The sequence below is a fragment of the Schistocerca serialis genome, chromosome 4 (assembly GCF_023864345.2).
Source record: "Schistocerca serialis cubense isolate TAMUIC-IGC-003099 chromosome 4, iqSchSeri2.2, whole genome shotgun sequence".
Lineage (NCBI taxonomy): Eukaryota > Metazoa > Arthropoda > Insecta > Orthoptera > Acrididae > Schistocerca > Schistocerca serialis.
This window is the reverse complement of record NC_064641.1, coordinates 302,956,016-302,968,894: the sequence shown is the minus strand read 5'-3', so window position 1 is coordinate 302,968,894 and position 12,879 is coordinate 302,956,016. Positions and strand designations below refer to the sequence as shown.

Genomic DNA, 12,879 nt, shown 5'->3' with positions numbered 1-12,879 from the left:
GGCTCATGAACCTTCGCCCATGGAAATTCATGTAGTTAATTCCACTCCGCCCAGTGCCGCTCCCTCTAAAAGTGACTGTGTTCATTCCACAAAAAGTGTGCGTCGACCTCGACGGAAATCACGTCAAGTCGCGAGCGCGTCTGCACCAGTGTCTGTTCACATTGCACGAGACAGTCGCTCTTGTCGTCAGCAGGACAATAAACTTTTTGTAGACTTGGACATTAATGGTGACGTGATCCCATTCCAGCTTGATACCGGAGCTGCAGTTTCATTGAGCAATAAAGTCACATACAAACAACTGGGCACTCCTCCGTTGCGTGCCGCAAATGTTAAGCTAACTACATATTCGGGTCACACGATCCCTGTGTTAGGACAGTGCAGCCTTCTTGCAACATACAAGGGACAAACAAAACTTGTGTCATTTTACGTCCTTCGTTCTTCTTCTGCAGTGAACTTGTTTGGTTTAGATTTATTTCAGTTGTTAACTTGTCTATAGTCAATCAGGTCCTATCAGTGAACCAGACTCTGCCTTCAGCCAGTGTTTCTCGTCTATGTGAAGAATTTGCAGACATTTTTGCACCAGGCCTTGGTTGCGCTAAGAACTATGAAGCACATTTGGAACTGAAAGTAAACACGCAACCGAAATTTTTCCGAGCGCGCAATGTTCCCCACGCATTGCATGACGAGGTCGCAAGAACATTAAACGATTTAGAATCACAAGGTGTAAGTGAACGTGTGCAGGCTTCTCTCTGGGCATCACCCTTAGTAATCTTGCCAAAACCTTCTGGAAAATTGAGACTTTGTGTGGACTTCAAGGCAACAGTGAATCCACAACTAGTGATTGCAACTTTTCCTTTACCCCGCCCGGAAGATCTTTTTGACAAACTGTGCCCGGGTAAATATTTTTCGAAGTTGGACCTAGCAGATGCGTACTTGCAAATACCGGTGGACGAAGAATCCCAGCGCGTATTGGTGGTTAACATGCATCTTGGTTTGTTTTCCTTTTGTTGTCAAGATATCTGCCACCATCCAAGCGTTATCCACTATCTTTTGCATTGAAGGTCTTCCACAGACTATTGATTCCGACAATGGCCCACAATTTATGTCCGCAGAATTTCAGTCATTCTGCAAGGCCAATGGTATTCAACATCTGACGTCCGCACTGTTTTCGCCTCAGTCAAACGGTGCCACTGAACGATTGGTCCAGACTTTCAAGTCACAGATGTTGAAGTTGAAACAGTCGCATTCTCGGGAGGACGCGTTGTTGCTCTTTTTGTCTTCGTATCGCTCTCAGCCCCGAGATGGTCGCTCGCCGGCTGAGTTGCTCCACGGTCGTCCTCATCGAACCTCGATGTCTTTGCTGCATCCGCCGCATCAGGTTCCTGTGCAGCGGCAGACTCCTGCTTTTGCTCCAGGCGACGTTGTGTTCTATCGCAACTATCGCGGTTCACGGCGTTGGCTCGCAGGGCGCATTCTTCGCTGCCTCGGCCGCGCGATGTAATTGGTTTTGGGGGCCTCTGGTGAGGTGCGTCGGCATCTCAATCAGCTGCGCCTCTGTCGTCGCACGGGTTCTGCCGCTCCCCGTCTGCTTTCAGCGACGGTGCCGTCCGGTCAGCGCCCTGGGGACCCATCTACTGGCTCGCCTCATCCCCAGGTGTTACCGACGCTGCCTTCCAATTTGCCCCATGGCGACGCGCTGCCGCCGCCACTGCCACCGCCGCCGCTGCCGCCGCCGCCGCCTGTTCTCCCGCCGGCGCCGCCCGCAGTGGACGCGTCGCTGCAGCTGCCAAGCGCCTCCCTGGGTCACGCGCCGCCGATAGCTTCCCGTGACCAGCAGTCCTCCGTCATGGAACTCTTGCCCGCTCCGGACCACATGGCGTCTTCGCACGTCGGGTACCCCGACACGATGGAGGTCGACCCTTCGGCCCCTCCTGACTATCTATGGGCGCATACACCTGATGTTGGCGTGCACCCTGGACTAGGTTTTCAGACGTTTCCTAGCTCCCCTCGGACCGAATGGCCGGGTGCGGGTGGCACAGCCTCGCCTCTTGTTACGCTCCACACCTCATCGCATACGCCAACATGGGGTCCTCCCCACGGCGGGCGGAAGCCTTATAACACGACGTTTCGCCGATTTGTGGGGGAGGAATGTGGTGTCACCGCCAGACACCACACTTGCTAGGTGGTAGCTTTTAAATCGGCCGCGCTCCGGTAGTATACGACGGACCCGCATGTCGCCACTGTCAGTAATTGCAGACCGAGCGCCGCCACACGGCAGGTCTAGAGAGACTTACTAGCACTCGCCCCAGTTGTACAGCCGACGTAGCTAGCAACAGACACTGACGAAGACTCTCTCATTTGCCAAGACGATAGTTAGCATAGCCTTCAGCTAAGTCAATTGCTACGACCTAGCAAGGCGCCATAGCAATTGATAGTTATCGTATGAAGCATGTCTCATCAAGAACGATGTATACAAATGATGGATTAAAGTTAAGTATTCCAGCAGCTACGTACTTTTCTTTATAGCATTCATTACGTATCCTGTTTCAGACCTCACGCCATCCTGCGTGAGCTTATAGCGTGCATTTCGGTCTTCGCTAGCAATATAACAATATGTACACAATAGGCATCAAAATACTTGTCAGGGAGTTCTTTATTATCTGATAAAGGCTTATTATCTAATAAAAACCACTGATGTAACTGGAACTGGTAACTGTCTGGGAAGTAGAAATGTTTGACTCAATTATATACATCATAATCTTTGTTATTGGAAAGCCTGAAGTTGTCATTCATCAGTTAAATTATGAACCACTGCAACAGTTACGCATTTTTTTATGCTTAGAACGATGTGTTTAAAGAATTTTTCCTTGTTGTCAAGTGCAAATACTGCATAAGTATTTCATGTGGTGTTTTCTTAACATGTTGCTCCGCATCTCTTCCACTGTATTCATCTTTTTGAGGTTATCAGGTAATGTGACTCCCCAGTTATGTATAAAACTGCATGCATGCTAACTATCACTCACGTTGTCCGTTTGTGTAACATCACATTAAATATATTCGTAAATAATGTGCTTGTAAAAGAGAAAAAATTCTCAAAATACATTTTGTTAAGCATGAAAACATAAGTAACTGGCACTGTATTTCAACCAAATACATTTGAGCAACAGAAAGTGAGGGAAGCTGTGAAATAGTGCTGCAACTGGTCAAATGATGGAACATGCAAAATATAGTTTGACAAAGGTGTCACAACAATCATGAAACTGTGCATGTGCAATAGAGACAGTTTGGAAATGGTTGTGACTGGTCATGACATTCTTTTTCAAACAAACCTAGACATCACCCACCATACCGAGAAGAGTTTGGCAGCAGCAGGAGATATGGCACAAATTGTTCCATCTTTTACCCGTTTATCAGTTTAGTCCGCTGAATAGAGCGCCCTGGCATCAAAAACTTAACCATGTAACGTCTGTAAACACTGCTTGATGGCCAATGCCAAGTCACTGCCATTTTATGTCAGTTTTCTCTCCACAAACATTTTTTCATAAAGTGTAAATCATGGGAAAATTATAAATATGTTGACGTAAAATCGGGTGCCAATTAACATTCTGAAAATAGGAAATCTGATGGGAGCAATAAAACATGTCATAAACAGCAGGAAAACATTAATTCTGGGAAGGTAAAAGTGGGCTTATACTAATAAATTTTCTTGAGTCTGACAAACGTATGTCCTCAAATCAGCAGGGTTTTAGAGAGCACTGCTTGTGCAAAACTCAGCTTGCCCTTTCCTCGCATGTCATATTGTGAATTATGGATGATGGCAACAGGCAGATTTCATATTTCTAGATTCCAAGAAAGCATTTGAAATGTTGCCCCATTGCAGGCTGTTAAAGAAAGAACAGGTTCACAGGTATATCAGTGCCTCAAAGACTTCTTAAGTTACAGAACCTAGTACATTATCCTTGTTGGCGTATGTTCATCGGAAACAAGGTTGTCATCAGAATTGCCCCAGAGAAGTATGACAGCAAGGCTATTATTCTCTACACAAACATAAATGATTGGGAAGACAGGGTGGAGAAAATTTGCAGTTATTTGCTGACGACGCTGAGGTCTACGATAAGGTGTTAAAGCTGAGTGACTGTAGGAGCATAAAAGATGACTCAGACATAATTTCTAGTTGTACAGAAAGTTCTCATTGAGAATAACATATTATTTAGGAATAAAGGAGATGACCCACCTAAAGGCAGAAGTGCCGTGTTGTCGACAAACACACTCGCAAAAGGTAGACTGCTTTACTTTGCTAGCTTTCAGAATGGAATTCCTTTCTCAAGCTGTAGGAGAAACAGGAACACACACACACACACACACACACACACACACACACACACACACACACGTCTCCCTAGATTGTGCCCATTTGATTGTCAGTTTCTTTCCTGGCCCACGGCAAGAGTACTGGGGTACTGGAGTGAGGTGGAGGTGCAGTGTGGGATGGGGGTGAGGGCTGGAGAGAGGCAGGAGGCAGGGAGCAGGTTGGGGGGAAGTGTCTAGCAGCTCGTGGGAGAGTGGGGAGCTGTCCGTGGGCTAGCTAGGGGTGCAGGCAGAGGGGGCATGTGGCAGGTGGATGAGCTCTAGATTTCACAGATTAAGGCATGAGATGGCAACACACAGCTAGCTGATATGAATTGGGCGGGGGTAATGAGAAAGGGGTTAGTGTATACACACACACACACACACACACACACACACACACACACACACACACTACTGGGGGAGAGGGGGGGCGATAGTACCCATATGCGCAGTTCAGAAAAGGTGGTGGTGGTGGTGGTGGTGGTGGTGGTGGAGGTGGTGGTGGGGAGGATCCAGATGGCACGGGTCATGAAGCAGCCATTGAATCTCACATGTCGTACTCTGCTGCATGTTGTGCCACTGGGTGGTCCACCTTGTTTTTGGCAACAGTTTGAAGGTGACCATTCATTCTAGGATGTTGTGGAGGTAGTCTAGGTGATGGAACACAACTTTGGGAGCGGATAGAACTATGTAGGATGTCGCTCATTTCAGGGCACGATGGTAGATAATCAAAGCCCTGATGAAGGACATGATTAAGTTGTTCCAGTTCCAGGTGGTATTGGGTGACAAGGGAGGTTCTGAATGGATGTGAGGATCAGGTGTGTGTGGGGGAGGATATGGCATGAGAGATCTTTTTGTGTATTAGGTCTGTCTGCGATGACCTTTTTGAGGACTTCAGCATACTGTGTGAGGGAGTTCTCATCACTGCAGATGCATCTGCCATGGGTGGCCGGGCTGCATGGATTTTTGGTGTGGAAGGAGTGGCAGCTGTCAAAGTGCAGGTAGTGTTTGTGATTGGTGGGTTTGATGTTGACTGAGGTGTGGATGGAGCCATCTGAGCGGAGGAGATCAGCATCTATGAAGGCACGATGGGTGGAGGACCAGGTGAAATGGATGGGAGAGAAGGTGTTGGGATTGTGGAGGAATGAAGATAAAGTGTCCTGGCCTTGGGTCCACATTACAAAGATATCATCAATAAGCCGGAACCAGACCAGGGGTTTGGGATTCTGGGACGCTAGGAATGTTTCCTCTAGGTGGCCCATGAAGAGGTTGGGTGCCCATGGCTGCGCCATGAATTTGTTTGTATATCTTCCCTTCAAAGGTGAAATAGTTATGCATTAGGATGTAGTTGGTTAGGTGTATGAGGAATGAAGTGGTGGGTTTGGAATCTGCAGGACATTTGGAGAGGCCATGAGCATGAGGGATGTTGGTGTATAAGGAGATTGCATCTACACTGACGAATAGGAACCTGGGAGGTAAGGGTGCAGGGATGATGGAAAGTTAGTGCAGGAACCAACAGTCCAAAACCTAGCCTCCCACATCAAAGATACCAATCACTTCCTGCACCACAGAGAGACAGGTGTGTGCATGTGTGTGTGTGCAAAAAAGGAATTCCATTCCAAATGGTAGCAAAGTAAAGCTCTGTACCTTTTGTGTGCGTATCTGTTGAGGACACAGCGCTTCTGCCTTTAGATGAGTCATTTCCTTTATTCCTAAATAATTCAAAAGTTCTGGTTGGTGTGATGAATGGGAGCTAGCTCTAAATGTAGAAAACTATAAGTTAATGCAGATGAGTACGACAAACAAACCCATAATGTTCAGATACAGCATTAGTAGTGTCCTGCTTGACACAGTCATGTCATTTAAATATCTGGGCATACTGTCGCAAAGTGATATGAAATGGAATGAGCATGTGAGTATTGTGGTAGGAAAGGCAAATGGTCAACTTCAGTTTATTGGGAGAATTCTAGGAAAGTGTGGTTCATCTGTAAAGGAGAGCGCATATACCCTGAAGTGCCAAAGAAACTGGTATGGGCACACATATTCAAATACAGAGATATGTAAACAGGCAGAATATGGTGCTGCAGTTGGCAATGCATATATAAGACAATGAGCAGCTTGCGCATTTGTTAGGTCAGTTACTGCTACTGCAATTGCAGGTTACAAGATTTAACTGAATTTTAACGTGGTGTTACAGTTGGCGCACGAGCGGTGGGACACAGTATCTCTGAGGTAGCAATGAAATGGGGATTTTACCATACGACCATTTCATGAGTGTACCATCTATATCAGGAATCTGGTAAAAAATCAAATCTCCGACTTCGCAGTGGCCAGAAAAAGATCCTGCAAGGATGGGATGAATGGCAGCTGAAAAGAACCGTTCAATGTGATGGAAGTGCAGCCCTTATGCTAATTGTTGCAGATTTCAATGTTGGGCCATCAACAAGAGTCAGTGCGCGAACCGTTCAACAAAACGTCATCGATATGAGATTTGGAACTGAAGGCCCACTTGTGTACAGCACAGCACAGCACAAAGCTTTACATCTTGCCTGAGTCCATCAACACTGAAACATGTTGCCTGGTCAGATGAGTCTTGTTTTAAATTGTACTGAGCAGATGGAAATGTGTGAGTATGGAGACAACCTCATGATCCATGGACTTTGCGTGTCAACAGGGAACTGTTCAAGTTGGTGGAGACTCTAGAATGGTGTGGGGCGTGTGCAGTTTGAGTGATATGGGAATCCTGATACACTATGTGATCAAAAGTATCCAGACACCAGGCTAAAAATGAATTACAAGTTCATGGCACCCTCCATCAGTAACGCTGGAATTCATTACGTTGTAGTCCCACCCTTAGCTTTGATGGCAGCTTCCACTCTTGCAGGCATACATCAATAAGGTGCTGGAAGGTTTCTTGGGGGATGGCAGCCCATTCTTCACGGAGTGCTGCACTGAGGAGAGGTATTGATGTTGGTTGATGATGCCTGGCATGAAGTCGGCATTCCAAAACATCCCAAATGTGTTCTATAGGATTTGGGTCAGGACTCTGTGCAGGCCAGTCTATTACAGAGATGATATTGTCAGGTAAACATTCCACCACAGGCCATGCATTATGAACAGGTGCTCGATCGTGTTGAAAGATGCAATTGCCATCCCTGTGGAAAGCAAGAAGGTGCTTAAAACATCAATGAAGGCCTGTGCTGTGACAATGCCATGCAAAACAACAAGGGGTGCAAGCCCCCTCCATGAAAAACATGACCACACCATAACACCACCACCTCCGAATTTTACTGTTGGCACTACATACGATGGCAAGTGACGTTCACCAGGCATTCGTCATACCCACACCCTGCCATCAGATTGCCACATTGTGTACTGTGATTTGTCACTCCACACAATGTTTTTCCGTTGTACAATCGTACACTATTTATGCTTCTTACACCAAGCGAGGTGTCGTTTGGCATTTGCTGGCTTATGAGCAGCCGCTCAACCATGAAATCCAAGTTTTCTCACCTCCTGCCTAACTGTCAGAGTACTTGCAGTGAATCCTGATACAGTTTGGAATTCCTGTGTGATGCTCTGGATAGATGTCTGCCTATTACACATTACGACCCCTCTTCAACTGTCGGCGGTCTCTGTCAGTCAACAGATGAGGTCAGCCTGTACAGTTTTCTGCTGTATGTGTCCCTTCATGTATCTACTTCACTATCATATTGGAAACAGTGGACTTGGGGATGTTCAAGAGCATGGAAATCTTGTGTACAGATGTATGATGCAGGTGACACCCAATCACCTGACCATGTTCCGAGTCCATGAGTTCCGCGGAGTGCCCCATTCTGTTCCCTCATGACGGCTAATGACTAACAAGATTGCTGATTTGGGGTACCATGCAGAAGGTGACAGCACAATGCACCTAATATGAAAAACATATGTTCTTGGGGGTGTCCAGATACCTTTGATCACATAGTGTATGTCTAGATACGGCTCTGAAAGGTGACACTACATAAATATCACATCTGATCACCTGCATCCACTCATGTCCATTGTGCATTTTCAGAATAGGTCAATTCCAGCAGAACAATACGACATCCCCCCCCCCCCCCAACCATCCAGAATTGCTACAGAGTGGCTCCAGGAACATTTTTCTCAGTTTAAACATTTCCAGTGGCTACCAAACTCCCCAGACATGAACATTACTGAGCATCTCTGGGAACCCTTGCAACATGCTGTTCAGAAGAGATCTCCATCTCCCCATACTCTTATGGATTTATGGACAGCCCTGCAGGATGCATGGTGTCAGTTCCCTCCGGTGCTACTTCAGACATCAGTTGAGTCCGCCACGTTGTGTTATGGCACTTCTGCATGCTCACAGGAGCTCTACATGATATTAGGCACGTATATCAGTTTCTTTAGCTCTTCAGTATAAGATGGTAGCACGACCTATTCTTAAGTACTGCTTGAGTGTTTGGGATCTGTACCAGGTCAGACTAAAGAAAGACATCGAAGTAATTCAGAGGTGGGCTGCTAGATTTGTTATTATTGGTAGGTTTGAACAACACACAAGTGTTACAGAGATGCTTTGAGAACTCAACCAGGACTCTCTGGAGGGAAGGCAACATTCTTTTCGGTAACACTATTGAGAAAATTTACAGAACCGGCATTTGAAGCTGACTGCAGAAGAATTCTGTTGCCACCAACACACATTGCGTATAAAGACCAGGAAGACAATAAATGAGAAATTAGGGCTCATGCAGAGGCATACAGACAGTCATTTTTCCCTTATTCTGTTTGTGAATGGAACAGGAAAGGAAATGACTGGTAGTGGTACAGGGTGCCCTCTGCCACGCACCATAAGGGGGATTGTGGAGTATCTATATAGATGTAGTTTTGCTGACTTTATAAGACTCCAAAATGAATATTGTGCATGTCTTCAAAAATGTTCACTAATTTTAATAAATTCTACTCTTATTCACATTATTTTTATTTCCTGTTTGTTCCCTTTACTGTTTCTCTTGTATTTATAATAAAACAATATACATGTGCTCTTACCTGATACAAGTAATGATGGCAAATGCAAATAATGCCCTTTGGGTCCGTTATGACTTGCAGGTCTAGGGAACAATCGTGAATTCGCAATGGAATTGGGTCATCTTCATAGAAGTCACATGGCAAATCCACACTCTTCGGAAGCTGAGGTAGATTCAGTGGAATATTTAGCTGCAATTATTGCCACAGTTTTTTGTTAATTTAAATAATATTTTTCAACCACAAAAGTTTTAACAGGACACATAATTAAAGAAAACATTTGGAAGTTGAAAAAACACACACACACACACACACACACACAAACAGTGGGCTACCAAAACAAAAAAACAAAAAGAATGCTTAAAACACTATGTAGCAAAACACAAAGAACAACACAACAAAATAATTTATTTGATAAGTTTTACTATAAAATGGTATTCATAATTTAGATACTACACATTTCTCATTGGTGAATAGATGACCAAGTGCCTCTCTTGTTTGAAGCTATTTAAATGTGTGAGTGACTGAATAAATTCAATATTATGACTCAGTTCTGTTTTTGAACTACATTAACATTCCCTTTTTTCATTTTTCTTTTCTTTTTTCAGATCACACAATGGACCTATTGCAGTTGCACTCCAGAGGTTTAGTATAAAGCAGAAAATTAAATCCATTACCTTTAACATTGCAAGTGGTTACCAATAACACATGGCAAAAGGTAATATCATACATAGAAGAAAACACCATCTGCTAGCTACACAAGTTATGGTTTGAGAGACACAGCCATCAGTTATAACCAGTAATGACTGACATACAGTGGTAAGGAGACAGTTTCCAATATAATAATACTACTAATAATAATAATAAAGCTAGATTTATAGCTGTTCTCAATCTGAACAGCAATGTACGCAATGCATAGTCTTATGGCAGATGTTATGCCTTTGCCTTCCTCCATGCTTTGAACTGATTTACACAAAAATTTATAGGACCAACAGATTAAAGTGGACTTTGCATGACTGTGCAGTGTAGCAGTTTTCATATTAACAACTCACTGCCAGAGGTGAAAGGAGTGATAAGTGACAGAAAAAAATTCTAGGACCAACTGGGTATTGGATCTAGACCTTTGGATTTGTAGTCTGCCATGTGCCCACTAAGCCACCAAGTCACTACAATGAATCACAGAAAAAATAAAATGGGAAGAGACAAATACACAGAAAGTGGTGCTGTATCTCCTGCAGGAAAGAAAGGTCTTGTTTCATAATTTTATAAACAAAGCACAGACTCCACGATGCATTATAAAGCCTACGATCAGTTTCAGCCAAATTATGCAATTTTCAGATCTAAAATATGGAGTTTACCATGACTATCATCAACAGCAGTTGATATCAGTAACAGGGATCATTACACCCATATTTTTAGATCTGATGATAGCTAATTTGGGTGAAACTATTCATTGCAATTGCAGAAAATCCTAAGAAATTTTGGTCTTATGTCAAAGCGGTAGGTGTCCAGACACTCTGTGACCAAAATGGTACTGAAATACAGGATGACAGACTAAAGGCCTAAATACTAAATGTCTTTTTCCAAAGCTGTTTCACAGAGGAAGACTGCACTGTAGTTCCTTCTCTAGATTGTCACATAGAGGACAAAATGGTAGATATCGAAATAGATGACAGAGAGATAGAAAAACAATTCAAATCGCTCAAAAGATGAAAGGACGCTGGAGCTGATGGGATACCTGTTTGATTTTCTACATCTACATGGATACTCTACAAATCACATTTAAGTGCCTGGCAGAGGGTTCATCGAACCATCTTCACAATTCTCTATTATTCCAATCTCGTATAGCGTGCAGAAAAAATGAATACCTATATCTTTCCATATGCGCTCTGATTTCCCTTATTTTATCATGGTGATGGTTCCTCCCTATGTAGGTCGGTGTCAACAAAATATTTTCGCATTTGGAGGAGAAAGATGGTGATCGGAATTTTGTGAGAAGATTCCGTCGCGACAAAAAATGCCTTTCTTTTAATGATTTCCAGCATAAATCCTGTATCATTTCTGTGACACTCCCTCCCATATTTGGCGATAATACAAAATGTGCTGCCTTTCTTTGAACTTTTTCAATGTACTCCATCAGTCCTATCTGGTAAGGATCCCACACCACGCAGCAGTATTCTAAAAGAGGACGGACAAGCATAGTGTAGGCAGTCTCCTTAGTAGGTCTGTTACATTTTCTAAGTGTCCTGCCTATAAAACGTAGCCTTTGGTTAACCTTCCCCACAACATTTTCTTTGTGTTCTTTCCAATTTAAGTTGTTCATAATTGTAATACCTAGGTATTTAGTTGAATTTACACAGAGTACACGAAGGAACTTGCCCCCCTTCTTGCAGCAGTGTACCGCAGGTCTCTAGAAGAGCATAGCATTCCAAAAGATTGGAAAAGGGCACAGGTCATCCCCGTTTTCAAGAAGGGATGTCGAACAGATGTGCAGAACTATAGACCTATATCTCTAACATCGATCAGTTGTAGAATTTTGGAACATGTATTATGTTCGAGTATAATGACCTTTCTGGAGACTAGAAATCTACTCTGTAGGAATCAGCATTGGTTTCGAAAAAGATGATCATGTGAAACCTAGCTCGCGCTATTCGTCCACGAGACTCAGAAGGCCATAGACACGGGTTCCTAGTTAGATGCCATGTTTCTTGACTTTCTCAAGGCGTTTGATACAGTTCCCCACAGTCATTTACTGAACAAAGTAAGAGCATATGGACTATCAGACCAATTGTGTGATTGGATTGAAGAGTTCCTGGATAAAAGAACACAGCATGTCATTCTCAATGGAGAGAAGTCTTCCAAAGTAAGAGTGATTTCAGGTGTGCCGCAGGCTACTGTCGTAGGACCATTGCTATTCACAATATATATAAATGACCTTGTGGATAACATCAGGAGTTCACTGAGGCTTTTTGCAGATGATGCTGTAATATATCAAGAGGTTGTAACAATGGAAAATTGTACTGAAATGCAGGAGGATCTGCAACGAATTGACGAATGGTGCAGGGAATGGCAACTGAATCTCAATGTAGACAAGTGGAATGTGCTGCGACTACATAGAAAGAAAGATCCTTTATCATTTAGCTACAGTATAGCAGGTCAGCAACTAGAAGCAGTTAATTCCGTAAATTATCTGGGAGTAGGCATTATAAGTGATTTAAAATGGAATGACCATATAAAATTAATCGTCAGTAAAGCAGATTCCAGACAGATTCATTGGAAGAATCCTAAGGAAATGCAGTCCGAAAACAAAGGAAATAGGTTACAGTACATTTGTTTGCCCCCTGCTTGAATACTGCTCACCGGTGTGGGATCCGAACCAGATAGGGTTGATAGAAGAGATAGAGAAGATCCAATGGAGAGAAGCACGCTTTGTTACAGGATCATTTAGTAACTGCAAAAGCATTACGGAGATAACAGATAAACTCCAGTGGATGACTCTGCAAG

At 43.9% G+C, this 12,879-nt stretch overlaps 1 protein-coding gene across 4 annotated transcripts in view; it reads right to left on the bottom strand.

The window, feature by feature from the left end:
* The window catches only part of LOC126473954 (protein pigeon), a 500,491-nt gene that overhangs the window by 264,149 nt on the left and 223,463 nt on the right, over positions 1-12,879 (bottom strand). For all 4 annotated transcript variants that reach the window (XM_050101320.1, XM_050101319.1, XM_050101322.1 and 1 more), the window contains exon 7: positions 9,400-9,567. In XM_050101320.1, coding sequence (XP_049957277.1) covers positions 9,400-9,567 — 168 coding nt within the window. The remainder of the gene's footprint in view (positions 1-9,399; positions 9,568-12,879) is intronic.